General features: G+C 38.5%; 1 protein-coding gene across 2 annotated transcripts in view; it reads left to right on the top strand.

Moving 5' to 3' along the window:
- LOC140277283 (synaptic vesicle glycoprotein 2C-like) overlaps positions 1-21581 on the top strand; it is a 53278-nt gene that overhangs the window by 26209 nt on the left and 5488 nt on the right. For both annotated transcript variants that reach the window (XM_072372249.1, XM_072372250.1), the window contains exons 3-12: positions 2444-2624; positions 6646-6797; positions 12933-13066; positions 14877-14966; positions 15052-15162; positions 15255-15343; positions 17715-17879; positions 19872-20005; positions 20999-21202; positions 21401-21560. In XM_072372249.1, coding sequence (XP_072228350.1) covers positions 2444-2624; positions 6646-6797; positions 12933-13066; positions 14877-14966; positions 15052-15162; positions 15255-15343; positions 17715-17879; positions 19872-20005; positions 20999-21202; positions 21401-21560 — 1420 coding nt within the window. The remainder of the gene's footprint in view (positions 1-2443; positions 2625-6645; positions 6798-12932; positions 13067-14876; positions 14967-15051; positions 15163-15254; positions 15344-17714; positions 17880-19871; positions 20006-20998; positions 21203-21400; positions 21561-21581) is intronic.

Raw genomic sequence — 21581 nt, forward strand, 5'->3', positions numbered from 1 at the left:
TAGTTTATGGCAATATTTATATTTAAGTTTACGACATCTTTGCTAGTTCATACATCTTCTAAAAATGCCTTTAACCAAACTGACTACACACCAGGCAGACCTGCTATTGCTGCAGGGATGTTTCATCCATTGAAGAAAAATGCCTTTCACTACGTTAAACACTTAAGGGTGTACTATATAGAAATTACTTTGTTACTTTGAATAAAAAGCAACAGTTAAACAAAACGTTAAAAAGAGCACGATGGTTTCCTTAAATTAATTATACAAAAGTGGTAAAAACTTCCTTTTTGCGTCTCAGGCATTCAAAGTATGACACAAATGCATTTTCCCTTGCTGTTCAGTATGTACTCTTTGTGTAATCTGTGGAAATATATTTAAACTCGGTTGGCTATTTGTATTTTGTAACGTTAAGATGAAGAATGCAGCAGGTTATTTTAGATTATTAAACATTTCCTCTTTCTCTTCTTTATGCAGTCAGAGATTGTGTATAGTTTGTTCCAGTAAGTTACTGTGTATTTATAAAACTGAGATTAAAATGTACACACTGAAATGAGCCACACAAATGAATAAATCAGATGAAAGGATTATATCACAATAAAATGGGTTTTTGCCAGTCATTACAAAAGGCATATCAATTTACCATGTTAGATATCTATCAATATATTAATCAAAATGCAAACGGAAACTCTTGTAACATTTTGTGATGTGGTGCATAATGTTTATCTGAAACTGATCCTGCCTGTCCTGGACAGTGGAATTGATCTTAACTCAGACATTTCGAGTGTCATTAGAGAGACGATGGAATACCAAACACTCAGTGCGGTCAAAACAAAGTCAAGCTGATCTACAGTGTTATGGACTGGACCCTCAGTCTGGTGTGTTGAAGTGCCCCAAGCCAAGTTCAACTGATCGATTGTTGCTGTGCTATTTATATAGACTTACATTTTATACAGCCTGTCAGTGTTCCGTCAATAGCTGGAAATAACAGAGCCACCTTCTACAGCTCACTTCCTCCACTGAGGCACTATGAAAGTTCCAGTTAATGCTTAAGGTGATCTTTAGCAGGCTACTGCATTATGAGGACACCCATACCTGCAATGTCACAAGTTTTCAGAGAATTATCACCTGACTCTGCAGCTCCTCTGCTCTTTTCACACTTTGTTTTTATGCTCACAACTTGCAGCGGTGACAAACCCACTCTCTGTACTATCTGCCCAGCACCAAATAACTGAGTCACTGTCTACAGTAGTTGCAGATGACGGGGACAATGTATCTCAGATTCAAATATTACCACTGGAGGATTATAAACACCATTTATAATCCTTTGCGTTTGATGCCAAAGTATAGTTCTTCCCAGTCAAAGTCAGAGTTCTACACTACTTGTGGGGCGTTTTGCTTGTGTCGGCGGTCAATATGATTCTGTTTGGAAAGATGTTTTTGTTCTTGTCCTGACTGGCTTTGGTAGGAGTTTGATTCACCAGCCGTCTCTATGGTATTGATCTGATTGGTGAATACTCACCTATGAACGAGGACAGGATGATGGACAGATGGCTCACCTGTTCATTAGCCAAGAAAATTTTAAAATCATTTTCAAATATCTTTAAACTTTCACTTCATTGATGGTTCTGGGTAACAGAACGTGTATCCACAGGTAGACTGTAGTGTGTCAGTTCACATCACCTTCATATATGAATAAATATATAGCACATAGCTCAGTTGACTCCTCCGACTGACCCATTCACCACGATTATCTCCATTATATCCACAAAGGAGATAATCTGCCATATAGTGAAGCTTTGGCAAACGGTGGGCTTTTCTACTTCCCTGCCACTCCCTTCTTTCCCACGTTGTCAAACCTTCCACAGTAATTATGACATCACTCTTTTGGTCCTGCAGTCTTCTAGCTTCCAACAATACTAGTTTTCAGGTGAAACTGGACTGAGAAGTGGTTGTAAATGTTCTTGATGCACCTAGCACTGTAAATACACCTGGTTATAGCTTATTCTGCACGTGGAAGCTTTATGTCTACATTTGAAAAAAAAAAAGCTTTATTCAAATCAGGCACTTGTGCAGATATATTTAGATCACATTATTTTGATTACATTTTATATTGATTATGTGCGTTCATTGATGATGACTGGATGTCGCTTACATGTTTGGCTAAAGCATCAGATTTGAGTAACTTCATCACAGGTAATTACAAACTTTGTTAAAAACAACCTAGATAGCTAGAATTGGTTAAAACATTTGATTATTTACAGTCTCAATCGAAATGTGCATCGAGTCCGCTTTGGTTTTAATTCAGCTGTCTCTGAATTTCTTCTTTGAGTTTTGCTTTCCAAACTGTAAAATGTGTTTTTCTTCACTCAACAGTTTGATTTACAGACAACTGACTGCAGATGTGAACGTTTTCTTTCTTTCTCTGTGTCTTCCCTCTCTCCAGGCAGTATAGTATATCTGGGGATGATGTTTGGAGCCTTTTTTTGGGGCGGTCTATCAGACAAGGTGGGCCGCAAACAGTGCCTGCTGATATCCCTGTCTGTCAACGCTTTCTTCGCCTTCCTCTCCTCCTTTGTTCAAGGCTATAGTACGTTCCTCTTCTGCCGCATGGTGTCTGGCTTTGGGTGAGTTCACTTGTACTTTTCTCTTCAGAATTGTCTTCCTGTTCATCCTTCCCTCCACAAGATTTTGAAACCCACTCTGAGGATTTCTCCCTCTGCAGCCTGTGCTGTCCTCCCGCCGGCTCCCCTGCTGTTTCCCCTCCTCTAAAGTCAAAGTATATGACAAGAGGTTATTGTAACTGCCTGCCATCAGCCCATCCTCATCCCCTGAGTGGGGTGCGGGGGAAGGAATAAAGCGAAACAGAAACGTTTGCAGAAATGAGCCGAGCACAATAAATGAACATCTGTGCATTTTAACGCTAGTGTGGTCTCCTTGGCTGCCCTCATCCTTGATAGATGACATCCCATCACATTCATCTGACAGTCTGCTCATACAGTATATGAACCTCCAGAAGTTCCAGTGGTGATGACTTAAGTCTGATGACAAAACTCTAAAATAAGACTTAGCTTTTAAGGACCTTAACGTGTTCATGTGACCAACTCAAAGCATATAACTTTAACCACAGATAAGTGTCATAACAACAGCATGTAAATCAAGCTGGTGTACTAAAGAGTCCTAAGTTTGATTTGTTTGCATGATGAGTGCACACCTTCATAAAGTTCCATCACAACATACAGGTTCAGTCTGTATCAGCTTGCAGCTACTTCTGTTTAATTGCAGTCTGTGTTTCAGCCTGGAAAGCAGCTTCTATCTTAATGACTTTAAATATTTAATCGCTTTTATGCTGTTTTATGCTAAATTCTCAACCTGTATGCAGAGGCAAGTTTGTTGTGTAAGAAGATATTTATGACTGTACTTATACCTTGAGGAATACGTGACATGTTTGTGAAAAAGTGCCTGAGCAAACAGATCTGCACTGTTTGTATCTGCAGTGGCATTTGTGACAGGGTAACAGCTAACCAAAGGAATGCTGAGATTTCCATCTTGGGAGAAACACAATCTGGCATTGAGTGCTGTTGCCAGTTTAACTAGATGCTGCTTGTTTCATTAAGCTTTACCTTACCTCATTAACTTTGATACTATAAACCGTCTCAGCAAACAGGAAAGAAAGGAAGATTCAAAGTACCATCTGGTCAAATTGCACAGATACAGTTTCTGTAATCTTTTAAATTAGGCTAAAATAGGGAATCTTTTTCATTTTTAGAGAATTGTCATAATTTCATTGTTAAATGTTAGTTTGTTTGATCTGAAAGAAATATTAAAATTAAACAACTTTGAAATATCATGTTCACAGGTTTTTCTATCAAGTATAATCCCATGAAAACCAGGTTTAGTTTGAATTCATTTCAGCCTGCAACATTCAGATGTGTTTGCACAGACAGTTTCCATGTTCTTCACATTCACATGAAATAGCTCAAGGTGCGTGGATGCAATCACAGTAGAAATAAAAATGTCATAGTTGGTTGCTTGAGTAAGTCATGTGACAACTAGTTGTACAGTACAAATCAGGCTTTAAATTCATGTAATGTCTGCTGTCCATTACATACAGAAGTTTTGATCTTTTGTAAATAAAAGCTTAAAAATTTAGTATGAATTAAACAATATAAATTTAAAACAGTACTGTGCGAAAATCTTGAGCGACTCCTCCATTATTATTTTCCTTTCTAACAGTCAGACTTGATCTTGCATAGTTCTCCAGGCTTTCTGAATTACTTGTGAAGTTTTTTTTTGCCGTCATTTACAATTTAGTCCTTGTACCAGAAATAATGAGTTTTTTGTGTTTGTATGAATCATTCAAGTAAAAGCACCTAACTTCAGGGATGAACCAGTCTTGTTTCTACATATAACAGACAACTTAGCAAATAATCCATTTAATTTTATCTTTAGGCACTTTGTTACCAGCAGCCTGTCACAAAGACACATCATTTGTTCTCATTTCTTCAGTTTCATCTATGAAAAGCACCAGAGATAACACAGTTTGACAGACAGAAAATAGTATTTTTGCTCCAACAAGGTGATTCCCAAAGAGCTATTAGCTGAAAACTTAACATATATGGGCAGGGTGAGCAGTGTGTCCCTACAACATTTGAGGAAACTGAACAAGTGGAGGACAAAAGAAGAAGTGTCAGGCCTAAAAAACTATCTACAGCAGATGAACAGTATCTGAAAGTGATGTCCTTAAGAAAGAGGAAAAAAATCCAGCAAAGACCTGACACAGGACCTGAGAGATGCAGCTGGACCTTCAGCTGATCCATCTACTGTTGGCCCAAGCCTCATCAGAAATAGCCATGGAAGGGTGGGTATCAAGAAGCCATTCTTAAGGAAGGGAAATGGGGAGAAAAGGCTGAGCTATGCCAAATGACACTGAAGTAGACTGAAAATCAGTGGCAACAGGTCTTATGGAGGGATGAATCCTCCCCAGAGCCCGGACCTCAACATTATTGAAGCAGTGTGGGATCATCTGACAGAGAACGGAACAAAAGGCAGCCAACATCCAAAGAAGAGCTTTGGGGTGTCCTTCAAGAAGCCTGGAGAACTATTCCTGAAGACTACTTAAAGAAATTACAGAAACCTTGTCTCAGAGGGTTCAGGCAGTGTTGGAGAAAAAAGGAGCTCAGACCAAATATTGACTTTAAAGCTCATTAAAATAGTAAAACTACATTTTTGCCTTTTATGTATTGTATTTACATTCATATTTGGACTTCTTTCAGTAAATTGCTTCATCTTTTTCCATTTTCTGGACAGTTTATAAAGAAATGGGGGGAGGGCCAAGACTTATGCATAGTACTGTATTACTGATACTTCTCTGCTACTAATCCTTATACTAAGCTAAGAAAACTGTCTGCTGGCTCCTATTTATCATAAAGAAGTCTACATTTCTACAAAAAAATCCAATGAATGTTGCATGCTACCAGAAAGAAAAGACTGATATTGTACAGATGTAAAAAACAACAACACAAAAAAAAAACTAATACTTTTATGTTAGAGTTGCATTTTTAACAAAAAGTATATCCTGAGGCAATTTAGAGAGAATGAGAAGTAGCTTTATTCTATTTCACAGCTGTTAACCCACAGAAATAACTATCGTCTTTGTCTGTATTTGTCTCAAGAAAGCTGAAATAAATCCATTTTAGCTTTAGAAAAAGAAATGTATGGTGATTATTATAACTGCAGTCACAGATGGGCCTCTGCTGACTCTTCTGACACCTCACTGATGGTCCAGCTCAGTGCAGCTTTTTCATTAGTGTCATTGGATCAGTGCTGTACTGTGTAGTATGAGACAACGTTTCTGCAGTGGAGATATTGATTTAAAAGCACAGAAACATTGCAGGACAGAACAAAAGATGCATCATGGCAGTAATATCCTGCACGATTCCAAACTAAAGTTAAGATGGAGTAGACAATGTTACTGTTTCACACAGATATTATTCTGAAGGGGAAAAAAAAATGGAAAAATGTAGTTTTGTTTGGAAATCTGCTCTTTAAAAATAAAAAAATAATTAAGCTCATTTTCAAAGGGAGCAGAACAAAAAATAGAACTGCAAGAATCCTGATTTTTGTCTGATCAAATTAAAAGAATATGAATATGACAGGATGCTGGCTAAACTGCTGGCAATCATGGACAATCTCTTTCACCCCCTCCACAAAACACTGGACAAACGATAGGGGAATTATCCCATTCTGTTTTTATTTTGAATTTTTTCTACCTCAGTTTTTTATTCTACTGTATTTTACTGCTATGATGACATAATCCTCCTTCGGGGATGAATAAAGTCATATATCTATCTATCCATCTATCTATCTATCTATCTATCTATCTATCTATCTATCTATCTATCTATCTATCTATCTATCTATCTATCTATCTATCTATCTATCTATCTATCTATCTATCTATCTATCTATCTATCTATCTATCTATCTATCTATCTATCTATCTATCTATCTATCTATCTATCTATCTATCTATCTATCTATCTATCTATCTATCTATCTATCAGTTCCGTAGACACACCCCTTGATGCATGCCTTAATCTAAGAAAAGCACTATGTGTAGCTAATTGTGGCAAACCAAATTTGCAGGATTGGTGGAGCTGTGCCGATAGTGTTCTCATACTTTGCGGAAGTTTTGGCCCGGGAGAAGCGAGGGGAGCATCTGAGCTGGCTGTGCATGTTCTGGATGATTGGAGGAATTTACGCCTCAGCCATGGCCTGGGCCATTATCCCACACTATGGTGAGTTACCGCCCTGGCTTAATGTATCAGTCATATCTATGCAACTTTGACATGAGAGCCAAAAATACTTTCTAAATTCCAAACGGTGATCTTGCGCTGGATTCGGGAGACTGAATTTTCTGGATCTGAATCTGAATTTGGGATTGAAACCTGAATTATATAATGTTTTCCCTTTAAATATGGTGAAAGTATTTTCAAGAGAAATACATAAAATAGTAGCAGAATAATGAAAAGAAAATTATTTAACAGCAAAAGTGACCTGATTTAGATAATTAGAACTAACAGTAGAACCATTTCAGTGAAGGACTGAAAGATCCACATTGGTTCTGTTTTATTTATGGAAATCTGTCACCTATTTATATCTAAAGATTTGTCCTTCGGGCTATATCACTACCGTATCCCATAAAGGACAAACGAGTTAGTCAAGAGGTATTCAGTTGATTGCTATTAGCCTTTTGTGCCACTAGATGTTGATGCATTCTACACACTGGATCTTTAACATCTCAAAGATGCTTTTCTCTCATCTGTAGGATGTGTCTACATACTATTTAATATGATATACATTCTAGTTTAAAAGATAACATTTAAGTAAAAGACAAATTACTTCAAAATGGCTTTCAAATGAGCAAATGTGCCATGGGCAAGTTACGCTAAAATAACAGAAAGTTATCAACTTCTTCAAAATGCTGCTGCAGAAAGTTTTACCATTTTTAAGCTCTCTAGTTTTGGTCCAGAGACCAGAATAAAATCCTTTACAAAAGTCCAGTGGAAAGGTCATAAAAGCAAAAATGACCTTTGGATCACCAAATGAGAGGAATAAACTAAACAAAAAAAGGCTGCATCGGTATTGTTATGTGATAATCTAATAACAGCGTCAGGGTTACACATTTCAAGAGTATGGGCCTCTATTTATACATGAAACCTGGACTGTATGCTTGACAAAAGGAGTAGTTATAAGCTCCTTTAGGAAACGTTTGGAAGATAATTGAAAATTGCTGACAAATATACATAAAAATGGAGTACACATGGTTCACAGTGTACAGTGGCTGAAACAGCAAAGTAAGGGCAAAATAGGCTGATGCACTGGGGTTTTCATCTCCAGTGGTCACTTCTACTCTTCTGCCAATGTGAAGCTCACACACTACCATGACACATAGCACAGCTTTGGAAATATTTCTCCAGTTGTGGGGATCAGTTAAAAATCAAGAGCCTCCAGGGGTGCAGACAACAAACAGATGGACTGTGGCTGTGAAGGTGGAAAACTGCAGCAGAAAAACCAACAAAGCATATGTCAGCCTTCACGATCAGGCACAGTAAACTGATCACAAAATCGGTACACAGAGCTGCACGGGGGTGTATCAGACAGGCAGCAGAAAGTGTTCAGTTAGATTAATGTCTTTTTTTATTTTTTAGCATGACTAAAATTGTGCAGGAGCAACATGCTGTGATCTTCACACTGCATATGATATGCATAATAAACATTTTGCTGATTTCATGGATGTGTATATGGCCTTGAAAATGGAAAAGATACAATTTTGGCTCATTTAGCAAATCCCATATTGTATACAGAGTATATGCAGAAGAATAACAGAGCAGGGAGGAGGTGTGTGTCAGAACATCAAAAAAAAAGAAGATTAAATTGAAATCAATCTGCTGCGGACGCTTGAGAATGAGGAAAGAAAGGCAGAGAAAGAGATTAGAAGGAGGAGGGGGGAGAAGAGGTGGAGAGTTCACTTGATTTATGTGGCCTGGGTTGGGGGATAATCGAAAGGTGAAGGGATACAGCAGAGAGCTAAAGGGAGGCAGAGAGAGCAAAGGGAGAGATAGTGTAAAAGAGGACGGGGAGAATAGGGGATGCAATTTTTTTTTCCCATTTTCAGGGCGATGTTGATCAGATATAATGAAGTCTGCTCCTGGACACTGTCTCTGCTGGTCTGTGAGTCTGTGGCTCTATAGATGTGTAGACACCAGGTTGATTAAGTACCACTACTGAGCGGTGTTCTTATCTGGGGTGAGGAAACGATGTCTCTTTAACATGTTAGGAAAAACTAGTTCAGGTAATTAATACCTCTTTTTGGCCACGAAAGACCAATGAAGACAACATTACATACAAAGCAGGCATAAACATTTCAGAGAGAGACAGAGGCAGCGGTATAAGTCCACCCATCAGTTACAGCAGAAGGCCCAACCCTTTTTAACTTCCATGTCATCACAAACTGACACTTGGTCAGGAGCCCACAGCGTTGGTTTTGAACACAAAGTGTACCCCCAAACAGTGACTTATGGGCATTTAGGGTTTCCTTGGCTGGCAACATAACACTGTTTTTAATTTTTTTTGTTAAGCTGTTGTAACCATGGAGTGAAATATGTTTTCTTTTTTCTTCTATGCACAGTAAACACCATTGCATAATTTTCCACACATAATGCTTAGTACGAAATGAATAAATATGAAAACTACAAGGTAATGACAAACAATCTCTTAAAAAACGTAATCTATTCATGTCATATGACATGATATTGTCTTACAGTCCACTTTAAAATAATTATTTTCCAATTAATTGTAATACAGTCATAATATGGTAAAATCCAATTAATTAAATTCCAACCTAGTCCAAGTTATATAGAGCCAATCATATTTTTATATATTTAAAAAAAAGCTGCCTATCTAAGGTAACAATGGTAATGGTAAACAATGTTTAGAAACATCTCCTCAATCCCAATCTCCTGATCTGAGCATGCACGAGGCTGCAGTGGAAAGAATAAAACTCCCTTTTAACAGGAAGAAACCTATAGCAGAACCAGACTCAGGAAGGGTGGCCATCCGCCTCAACCAGCTGGGGGTTGAGAGGACAGAAAAGAGGGGACAACAAGCACCATAACACCAGACTAGTGATCCCTGCAGAGAAACACAAGTTAATGACAACAATAATGTCATATTTACATGTAGAGTGACCAGAGGTGCATCACGGGAGATCCCCCAACAGACTTTCAGGGTCACCTAATGAATTATCATTTATTTACCACAAAAAGTACCAGTAAAAGAGAAGCATCGAAGATAGCTTATTAAAAAGTTTAGTTTGAAACAACTTAAAGCCTGCACATCATGTTTCAAACAGGCCAAAAATATCTCCAAGCATCATGTTAGGACTGTATGTGAATACAGTTTTACGTAATACTGTATTAGCATACAGGAGCTCTAAAGTCTTGTTTCCTTAATCAACAACTAATTATGTACTCATTTTGTGAGCCCTTTTGTTTTTCATGATGTCTGTGTGAAGAGCCACATTTCTTTAACAGCTCATGTTGCTTTGACAGATTATTTACCCAATTTATTATACATATTCCACTTACATTTTGTGACATACAGCATTGGACATCGTTCTCGTTTCAGGGTTCATTCTTCACTTATTAATCTTACAAATTTCTTCCGCTCTTCCCAACATGGTGGAGGTATGCAATGTCTAAGTTCTTGTGTGCAGAAGCTCAGAGGTACATGAACGAAGATCTGTGTCTCACGTTCCATGATGTACCCAAGCCCATAAGCCTCCATCTTAAAAAAGCCACAAACTTTATTTGTGTGAGTGACCGTAAGAATGCCTGCAGGGGCTCATAATTGAGGTCAATTGATCAGACGCCAGTGTTTTAACACATTTCTACTCCAAGATGCAGTGGAGTGTGGGTAATAGGTTCCGCCGCAGTGCTCTCCGCATTGACTGGTGGACAAAGGCCAGATAAGTGTATGTGTGTGTGTTAGAGAGAGTGCCACTTTGTCTTTCTATAAGATATTTAAGCTCTAACAGAGAAAAGAGGCTAATTTTAACAAACAAAATGCTTGTAGCCCGCTGTGTCCAGCTTTACCTGTTATGTATGTGATGCATTGATGGATGTAAGTCGGCTTTGTCAATGTCTTTTCTCTGTGTGAGTGTGTGTGTGTGAGATCATGAACAGATCTATGATTTAAAATTCATGTGCAAACATGCACAATGACCAAGGACAGTGTGCGTGTTTATGCGTGCGTGCTGAATGTGTGTTTTAGCGGTGCTCACTTCCTGTAGAGTAGGGACATAAATCCTGCTGACTGTCTGAATCAGTCAGCCATCCCCTCCAGTCCATTATAGCTGTAATCCCCCTAATGAGGTTTGTACTCATACAGGCTGGAGCAGCCCCACAGGCCACACATACACTCACATCCCATTCAATGTCTTTACTAACATGTTGATGCTGATTCTTTGATCACACCAAATGAATAGAATTCAGACACGGCAGTTCCTGACTATTTTCTCACAAACTGTTGCTCAACAATATGCAGTATTTTTTGGAACCAAGCAGATATACACTTTTGAGTTTGACCTTAAAAGTTTCTCCTTTAATAGGAAGCAAATACTGATTTGATAGTTGGATCTCAACAATAGCTTGTAGAAAAGAATTGAGCCAGTAAAATAGAGACATAAAAACAGCTACAAGGCACTGACCCCAGAGCATCTCTGGTTCCTTTAGGCTCCCATTCAAAAATCATTAGCTTTTCTCATAAAATGGTCCCACTATTTATTATGGTATGATCAACTAGAAATACTCATGAGCATATTGTTTTAGTCCACTTTGGGAATCTTTCAGAGCATTATTTTGCTCAGATATATATATGCTTTTTTTATTTCTCCATGCTTAAAGTTCTTGAAACTTAAATTAAAAGGTACAAAGTGGATCTATGTTAGTACATAATGTTGCAGATAAGTACAGATTTGAATAATCAGTTTCCTAGTTGTTTCCACTGCTGACATCCAGAAACATTTTTGGACACATATTCAAATTACTGCAACGTATAATTTAAACATTTAAACACTGATGTCTTTTTTATGTTTGCTATCATTCATAGTATGGCAATATAGTTATATTTCTTGAGTTTCAACAGATTGAATGTCTATTGTGCATTCAGTAATGCATTTTTATTTTAGCTGTCAGCGGATTCACTATTTAAAAAAGTCAGAAAATGGAAAAATGTATACACTTGCTCTCATGCTGCTACTGCACTACTTGTACCAATTAGATGACAATTCTGAGTTTTGCTTTACTTCTGTGATCTGCTATGTTCTCAGTAGTGTGTATACATGTTGCCAAATTCAAGAAAAACAGAATGTGGGTCACATCCTTCAGCGAGCCTGAGAGTATCAACCTCTAAAAGACAAGCCTCATGGGTACTACACTAATGAGGTGTTCAGGCACTCCTCACCAGCTTGTACAGTAAAAAAAAAAACTGCAGAAGAGGTTTGTAGTTAAAAATTCACCCTTAGTTGCCATCAGCACATGCTGATGATAAAGTGGCTTAAATAATAGTAAAAGTTTTGTGAAACGGAGTCCATATGATCAGTTGTTATGTTAAGCTTCAATGCAAGATAAAAAAACTGGCATACAATGTTCCATTATGACACTCGAGATTTCTGTTTATCAAAAAACAATGACTAATGAAAGATGAGTGTATCTCTGGCAAAGTTAATGCAGTAAAATAACAATCTGTGGCTTAACTTTCCAAGTCAAAGAGGATCACACGAAACAAATTCTTGAATACTGGCAAACTTTACAGGATTGTCTTAATCTTCACACTCCACTGACTGTTCAACCTGCAGCATCTTGTAACACAGAACACCCAACAATCACTTAGAGACGCCCTCACAATCATTCTGATTACTGATTGATAATCTAATTTAATAATCTTATTGTCAATCTGGAGACATTAGACAACTGGCCTGACATGGAAAATCAAACATCATAGGAGTCACCAAAAAGGCAATTACAAGAAAGCATTTCTACAACAGACAAAGAAGAACCACTTTACGTGCTGAGTGTGTGCAGTGACACAAAGGACGTCGTTGACTTAAAGGTTAATTAATATCAGTGTGTGGCAGAGAAACACTACACATTTGTCCACTGGTAATAGACTGAATTGTGAACCTTCAATTTGTTCAAGCTTGAATGAATAAAAAGAAACTGTCTGAAACTGTTTCAGGTATACAATTCAGTTATTGTGTCGGTTTCAATGTTTGTTTTTCACATTACAGGTTGCATCTGGTGACCTGGTCAAGCACCTAATTGTTTCTGACTGACATTTGTGTCCCTCTCTGCGACTCATTCTGTGTGCAGGATGGAGTTTCAGCATGGGATCGGCCTACCAGTTCCACAGTTGGCGAGTGTTTGTGGTGGTGTGTGCGCTGCCGTGTGTCTCTGCAGTCGTAGCTCTCACTTTTATGCCTGAGAGCCCCCGCTTCTTTCTGGAGGTAAAACAGAGTATATTGTTATACTGGCAGCACTTTCATTTTTCCTAAAGGAAGGACTTGGTGATTTTCTACGCGTTTCCTACTGTGAACCATTCTCATAAAGACCAAAACAATCATGGTCCAATGCTGCAAACACGTACAGTCTGTGTATCCAGGGCCTTTTTCCCTTAATTTCCCTGCATTACAGACCTCCATTGTGTGCAAAACTCTGCACTGTAACAATGGGTTTCAATAAAACAACCTCTAAAAATAATCAACCTCATCTTGTTATAATACAGATTTAATAATCATTGTTACTAAACAATGTCAAATCATCTGTTAAATACAATTTTCAAACAAGTATTGTTGTCCTTGTCCAATTTAAATCTTGATATAAGACATCAAATTCAGGAACATGTAACTTATACACAACCTTATACGAAGCTGCAATTTCAAATAAATGAAAAACTAACTAATAGAGATGCTACCGTGCTCTGAATACTTTCAAAGGTGCTAATTTATGAAAACCCAAACATGTATGAAGCAAAAGAAAAAAACCTGTCAACCATGCAGACATCCCATTCTGATGGCGGAATTGAAGAAGACACCGGGCACTGTTCCTTTTATAGGACTGGTGTACAGGAACACCTGTAACAGCTGAGCCACGGCCACCCCAATCTATTCTGGGTCTTATCTGGTGGGCTGGACACCTCTATTGCAATTTAGCTCAGTGCCTGTCCATATGCTGCCTTAATGAATGCCTCAATGCTGTCTTTCAGACCAGCCTGTAGCCACATATCACAAGACATTCATGTTATATAAACAAACATCGACAACCCCAGTTCTAGTCCTTGTTGTCTTTAATCTGGAGGATGCGATGTCTGTGATTTCCAAAAAGAATTTCCAATTTTGACTCATCTGACCACAGAACAGTTTTCCACTTTGCCTCAGTCCATTTTAAACGAGCTTTGGTCCAGAGAAGACGGCAGTGTTTCTGGATCATGTTCACATATGAGATGATCACAGACGATGATTTCTAGACGTGTTCCTGAGTCCATGCAATTATTTCTATGACAGAATCATGTCTGTTTTTAAACCAGTGCTGCCTGAGAGCCTGAAGATCACAAGAATCCAAAACTGATTTTAGATCATGTCCCTTGCACACAGAGATGTTTCCACGTTCTCTGAATCTTTTGAGGATGTTATTTATTGTAGATGACGGGATATTCAAAGTCTTGATGATACCCTGATGTTTTTCTTGATTTGAAGCAGACGTTAGACTGTCTAGTGCGGTGATTTGAATAAAGAATTCGATTAATGTTATTAGTTTAAAGTAAAGAATAACAAACAGTTCACAACGACTCCAGTGTGCAATACTGGTGCCCTGTGTTCAGTGAAGAAATCACTGTGTCATCAAGCTCTTATGTAATATTGAAAAATGAAAATATATGAAAATGAACTGGGACAGGCTCCAGCACCGCCATGGCCCTGAATTGGATTAAGCAGACATGGAAAATTGATGGATGGATATGTAAAAATCAGAATAGTCAGAGGTGTCCTGAATGTTTTACATAGTGAATGTAAACTGTTTTTTTATTATATAACCACACATATTCTACTGTGAAATCTAAAAGTAATGCACTCACTGAGAGGCAGTACAGCTCAGAATAAGTGTACTCGCTGGATGAAATGAGAGTATAAGCACAAAAAGCCAGACCAGCTGACTTGGTCTGACCACAAAAGGCATGAATTCTGGGATCATGATGTGTACAGTATACATGATGCAACGATTCAATATGTGTAAAAAGTGTTCAACTTTATCATCTGTTAGACGGGTAAACACGACGAGGCCTGGATGGTGCTCAAACAAATCCATGACACTAACATGCGTTCCCGAGGAGAGCCTGAGAGAGTGTTCACCGTGAGTAAACGCCGGCCGCTGCTCTACATCAATGCCACTGCTGCAGTGCCATCAGCAGGTGACAGATCAGTGTCTCCCCCTGCAGGTGAACAGAATTAAAATCCCCAAACAGCTGGACGAGCTGGTGGAGATGCAGAATGAGTCGGCCAACCCGGTACTCAAAGTCCTCTTCAAGATCAAGGCTGAACTCAGAGGAGTATGATGCTGTTTTACATTTTTTAGCTGCTTTCATGATAGCTTTTAAATGGTTATTTTAATCCAATAAACGGATTTTTCCTTTTCCAACAGATCTGGTTGACTTTTATGAGATGCTTCAATGATCCAGTGAAAGATAACACTATAAAACTGGCTGTAGTCTGGTTTACTTTGTCTTTTGGGTAAGAAATTATCTTTATGTCTCCTCAAGCTCTTCTTATACACTTCCATCTATTATTAGACGCTTAGATCCTGTTTGATAATGCTGTCTATTGCACTGGATGATACTTGACTCATCACTACTTGCCATCTTAATGACATCTTCTATAAAGATCCTCTTTCGCAATGTTTATCATGTTTATCAAAGTTAGATTTCATTTGCTGTTAATGTCTTTTACTTTATATTAAATCCGATTACTCTCAGCTCTAATGGTTTCCCCATTGATTGATGCTAGTTTTTCTGCTTTTTTAACTTGGCTGGAGTGGTTTCGTTTGATTTCTAATTAGATTTTGAATTCAAAATCAGTTCATTGGCGCATGTTTTTGTTTCACCACATATGTCCATGTGTATGCATTTTGGCCTTGTCCTAAACTAAAACGCAACTATTAAAATTTCAGTCTTGGGTTTCCAGTCATAGATTGTATGCACATTCTTTACCCAAGTGACCAGCGGTCTTAAAACCTTTCTGAAACATTTTGCTGAGTTTATGCACCTGCAGTGGAAGTGAAATTATTAAGTCACCGCAGGTTCTTCCATGTGCTTAAAGGTCAGAGCAGTCAAGGTGTCTTTGCACTCTTTCTCAGTGTGAAATTCCACAGAAGCTCTCCAATAAAATGGACAGTAAAAATCAATGCAAGTCTTTTTTGCCAGTACAAGCAAATTTGCTGAATGTGATGGTTCTGGTGGTCTTGATTCCACAGTGAAATTTCAAATCCTGTTTGGACCTGATGTTCAGGAAAAACCTGCAAGCAAACATTTACACGAGACATAACAAGAGCTCACCACCTTATGACTGATTCAAAGTCAGAAAAGTTTCTATCAATATGGTGTGTGATCCATCCTTCTGTTGTCTCTAGTTCACTTTAAGTTTAAAGATTTGCTGAAAACATGGAATATCATAAACAGATAAAACCAAAACTTTTCCTTTCATCAGTGGTTCAAACACTCAGAGGCAAGTAGAGGCAAATGACCAAGAGAAGTCCGAAAACAAAACAAAAAAATGGTGTGAAATAGGTAAAGATCATGCACAAGAAATGCACAAACTGTCACATATAGGTGGTGGTGAGGAATTAGGACCCAGATGCAGATACAGACCGACTAAGCCAGAAATGCATCAAACTAAAACATGAGGGGGGGGGGGGACAAAATAAAAAATCTGAGTAAATTTGAACAGATTAGACTGGCCAGAATTAAAACAAGACACTAGGAACAGCACAAGAGATGTGTGCATCTGGAAAAGAATGAACGAAACCACCAGGAGTTTAAATACAGAGGAGGGTGATTGGTGGGTAAAGACGGCTGAGGGAAATAACACAGGTGAAGAAGGTAGAGCTGATGATCTGACTGAAGAGCGACTGAGGAAACAAGTGAGGAAGTGAACAGAACCCTAACAAGAAACAGAATAGAAATACCCAACATGGAAAAACTAACACCAACAAATACCAAAACAACACTCAACAACGCTCATGACACAAACACGGGCTGAAGAGAGAATCGTCATGTGAATAAAATGCACCTGCTGTGCTTGATAAAAGCAGTAGTTTCAGCGAGGTTATTGCAGATGATCAATTAATCAAGTGCTTTAATCTGATTCACAGCACCTGGCTGCTACTTACCATCTTCATTCCTATACCAGCCATTAGGGTGCGCTTAGTATTACACACGCAGCTTTTGCATTTTGGCTTATTTTTTATCAAGTGAATAAAGGCTTGTTGTAATAGGTGAGTTATTTACCTAATTTTAGGACCTGGAAAGGAACAGATGTTGTTTTTATGTCCTGTCATGCAAACCTTAGAATTTGAGAAGGGAGTGCTTTTTGACATGACTGCAACATGGAAGGCTGATAAATTCAGAGAATATGGGTCTATGGGAAGAAAGGCCGAGGCAGGAAACTGCAAACACAAACGTAAAAGCATACAAAACACACACCAAAAATCACACCATGATTATTCATTTCATATGAATCCAATTTTAATGCCTCCAGGTTACTTACTGTTTGATACTGTAAGTAATGTCAAGGGTCCTTAATAATAATTTGTAATATTTTACAAATATATACAGACACTTATTGTGAGCCTGAGATCATACTAAAGATGCAGATTTAAGTTGTTACAGACAGTTGAAAAAATCTGTTCTAGTCGAGAAAGAGCAAAGACATACAGCAGCAAAATAAGCAGTAGAGTGCAACTGCAAATTTAAAACCACTTAAAATCCCAGCGTCGTCCCTCGTTATGGTTATGAATTTAAAGTGACCAGTGTCGCCTGCATTAGGGGAACCTTTAATATGGGCCACATGTGACACACTTTACGACAAAAACTGTTACTGTCTTCAGGTTCTACGGGCTATCAGTGTGGTTCCCAGATGTAATCAAGCACCTTCAGGCCGACGAGTACGCCTCCAGAGTCAAGATTCACAACAACGAGCGCATTGAATACTTCACCTTCAACTTCACCCTGGAGAATCAGATCCACAGAAATGGAGTCTTTCATAATGACAGGTAAAACAGGCTTGTGTGTAAATATTTGCCTGAGCTCTCAGTTTTTCCCAGACAGAAAGGGGGTTAAAACCAGCCGCAGTGTAACACACTGTGATTCAAACTGTTGAGCCTCCCTTGGCACAGTGCTGTAGTGAAAGCTGCTTGTCCCATAGTGGGATAACAGTATCGTTTGTCATTCCCACAAACAAGCACTGCAGGTAATATTAATCCTGCCTCCTTTATCTCCTCCGCCACCAGGAAATTAAAAGGCTTATCTCTCTTATTCCTTCTCTTTGTCAAACAAACAAACACACACACACATCGGTTCCTCTTCCTGCTGCTTTGAGTCTCGCCTACACAAAGGCAAGAGAGAAGACACTTTATTATACTGCTTTATTTTTGCACTCTCACTGGAGACCATTTACAGATAGAATAAATCAAAACCAATACAATGACACTGTGGAGAGTAACAGATTTTTATAGATTTATATTTGAAGTCCTGTGACGTCAGACATGCTGTGGTGAAAAATATCTTCCACTTAACTAAACTAAGGACACTAGTTAAACAAGATGGCTAACACTGACTAGTCATTTTTATTTATAAAGCTTGTTAAAGCTGCCATAGATAACAAAATTGCTGCACACAGCATTGAGGAACAACAATGGCAGAACAAACGGTAAAAAGGAAATTAATAAGACAGCAATGTTTGAAAGTGTGCAAAAGGGACAAAATAGATGAGGAAAAAAGTGTATGAAAGATATTTATAACAAAAATATTCAAGATTAAAGATGTTGCATGGAACTGAAATATCGGGAGGATCCGTATGTCTTTAGATATATTGTTGATGGGACACATTTTATTGACAGTGGAAGGCTGTTCTAAAGCTTTGAAGAGGACATGACAAAGGCACAACCTTTCTCTCTGGTTTATGTTGAACAATGATCAGTTTTAAGCAATTCTTCTGAGGATCTAAGAGGTCTGGAGGAAGAATAAGCGCAGAGAAGTTCAGAGGTGTGCATTAAAAAAAGAATCTAATCAATTCTGTATTTTATAGCAAACCTGTTGCAAGTGCTGTGGTAACATCGTCCCTTTATCTGGTTGCCATTGGAAGCTACAGATGAGATGATACCCAGATACAAAGTTGCAAAAGTTAAACTTTGGTTGGGATTTCTCGGCCTTGAGGCAGCACTGCAGGAGCACTTCTGAAAATCATTGTTCGTAAACACAGCTAACCAGCTGACGTCTTTTTCAGGGAGTGCCTTGCTTATTTCAGCAAGCTAGATCCGCAACCAACCGGGGTCTCCGTCCTTAGACTTTACACAGTGAGATTTTTCTCAGATTTCTTTTCACTGTATTTCACGAAAGGCATGTAAAATTTTTCAGAGAAATATTCTTATGAACTGATATATGATTCTCCGACGGAGTTTAGCGCAAAGTGGTAAGCCAAGACCTATCCCTGCTGGGAAAGATAAAGTTTTTGGTGGACGATCCCTTTATACCCAACTCTGACACCCTCAACTGTCACCGGTTAATTTGCTGACTGTAGAATCTTCCAGAACACTGTTTCTGGAAGACTCCATCAACCTTTCTGTCTTTGCTTTGAGTGTTGGTGGCATTAAAATGTTAAATATTAGTTCATATTTACTAAATCTAATTAAGTTAGTATGTGAAAAACTTAGAGTTATTTTTTCTTCAATCAAATTTATTATTTATTTTTTTAAGATAGGGTTTTTAACTTGTAAGGGCAGCTTACAGTTAGAGAATGTCCAAATATATACAGCAATAATTTATTTTGAACTCACTGAGTCTGTGCATTCAGTGAAAATAGTGACTTTGCATTTCAGTGATACAGTTAACAAGGCACACACTGTAATCTTTGCAAAGGAAAGTAATTCTGCATCAGCACCTTTGCAGTCAAGAATATGTTACAAATATCTGTTACAAATCCTTCTTCTTTTTATCTTTCTCTCTATAATCACCCCCCCTCCCCATCCATCCCCGTCTCCTCCCAGGTTTATCAGCATGAGGTTCAAGTCGGTCACATTCATCGACTCATATTTCGTCAGTTGCTATTTTGAAGATGTCTCCTCAGTTGGATCATTCTTCAAAAACTGTACCATTGTGGACTCTTTCTTTTACAATACGGGTGAGTCTGCACCTGTGAAATGCGCTCGCACTCAGGGAATTCTTCTTTACACAGAGTTCCCTGTACTTAACTGAAAATCCCATTTTATCGCTGTGCCTTCACATACGTCCCAGTCAGTGTTTCTATCTCTTTCTGACAGTCATAAAGTCAAAGTGTTTGGCCTATAGAAAAAAGAATGGATTTGAGCATTTATGGCTTAGCTTCATGCTGCTAAATTACTGCTTAACCTCTCTTCACCCAGCACAGATTGCCTTTCTAAGCTCCCAATGAAGTATTTAACAAGAGAGTAAGCAGAGCAAATGATGAATTAGCTGACAGTGATGTAGACATAAATCATATCACTGTCACATCACATATCTACTTTTACTTGCAGAATAATTTATTGAGCAATCTCTTTTGATAACTAGCATGGAACAAATTATCTGCATTATTCAAATCTCAAATTCTACCATTAATGAATCCTAGCTGTATTACAAAGGTTCAATCCAGTCATTTCAGGGGTGACAAAAACACTGAAAGGAAAGGAAAAGCAAGAAAAGCATGAAATGATCTGAGCGAAGTGGAGCTGAATCAGACCTTGTGGGAGCACAAGGTGGAAAAACATTTTTCCTTCAGCACTCAGGAAAGCGCTGAACATGGAAATAGTGAGGGCATGTCAGGTTTACTGGTAATGCCCCATGGGAAATGAAGTCCCTTTGCTCCCAGTAATGTGTCTCCAGAGTGGAGGGTAAAAAAGAAATGAGGAGAGACAGAATGAGAAGGAAGGGAGTGTTTGGTGAGAGAGTGTAGGGCCCACAGACATTTAAACTATTATAATAATACATGTTCTCTTTTACTATCCTATATTCTACCTTGCTTTCAAAATAATGCAGTGACGTGAAGTACACCGTCTTTCAATCCTAAGGTTTTACATGTCTGGACATCAAGTAATCAACTGTGGAAGTTTCATGTTTATCTGTTTGTTAACTGTCCTCTTTTCTCACATATTTACAGATATTGATGACACTAAGTTAACAAATTCAAAGGTGGTTAACAGCTCCTTCCATCACAACAAGACGGGCTGTCAGATGACGTTTGATGACGATTACAGTGCCTACTGGGTCTATTTTGTCAATTTCCTGGGAACATTGGCTGTGCTGCCGGGAAACATTGTCTCTGCTCTGCTCATGGATAAGATAGGCCGTCTCAGCATGTTAGGTATGGTGTAATATTCTCTCCGGTGGCTGAGGACCTGCTCTGACTTTTTGTGTGGTATATAAATAGCAACGTGTTTTTTTTGGAAAATGTCTCTGTGTCTTGTCATGCTGGCCTTTCCATCTGCTGTGACCTCTAGTGACGTATATGATGTTATTTTGTGGCTGAGACGTAACAGATGTTCCATTCGGTGTCCTGCAGGAGGCTCCATGGTGCTATCGGGCATCAGCTGCTTCTTCCTTTGGTTTGGCACCAGCGAGTCGATGATGATATTCATGCTCTGTCTCTACAATGGCCTCAGTATCTCTGCGTGGAACTCCCTGGATGTGGTCACAACTGAGCTGTACCCAACGGACAGGAGGTGAGCAATGGCAGAATACAG

The sequence above is a fragment of the Leuresthes tenuis genome, unplaced genomic scaffold (assembly GCF_036924035.1).
Source record: "Leuresthes tenuis unplaced genomic scaffold, fLeuTen1.0.hap1 SCAF_19, whole genome shotgun sequence".
Lineage (NCBI taxonomy): Eukaryota > Metazoa > Chordata > Actinopteri > Atheriniformes > Atherinopsidae > Leuresthes > Leuresthes tenuis.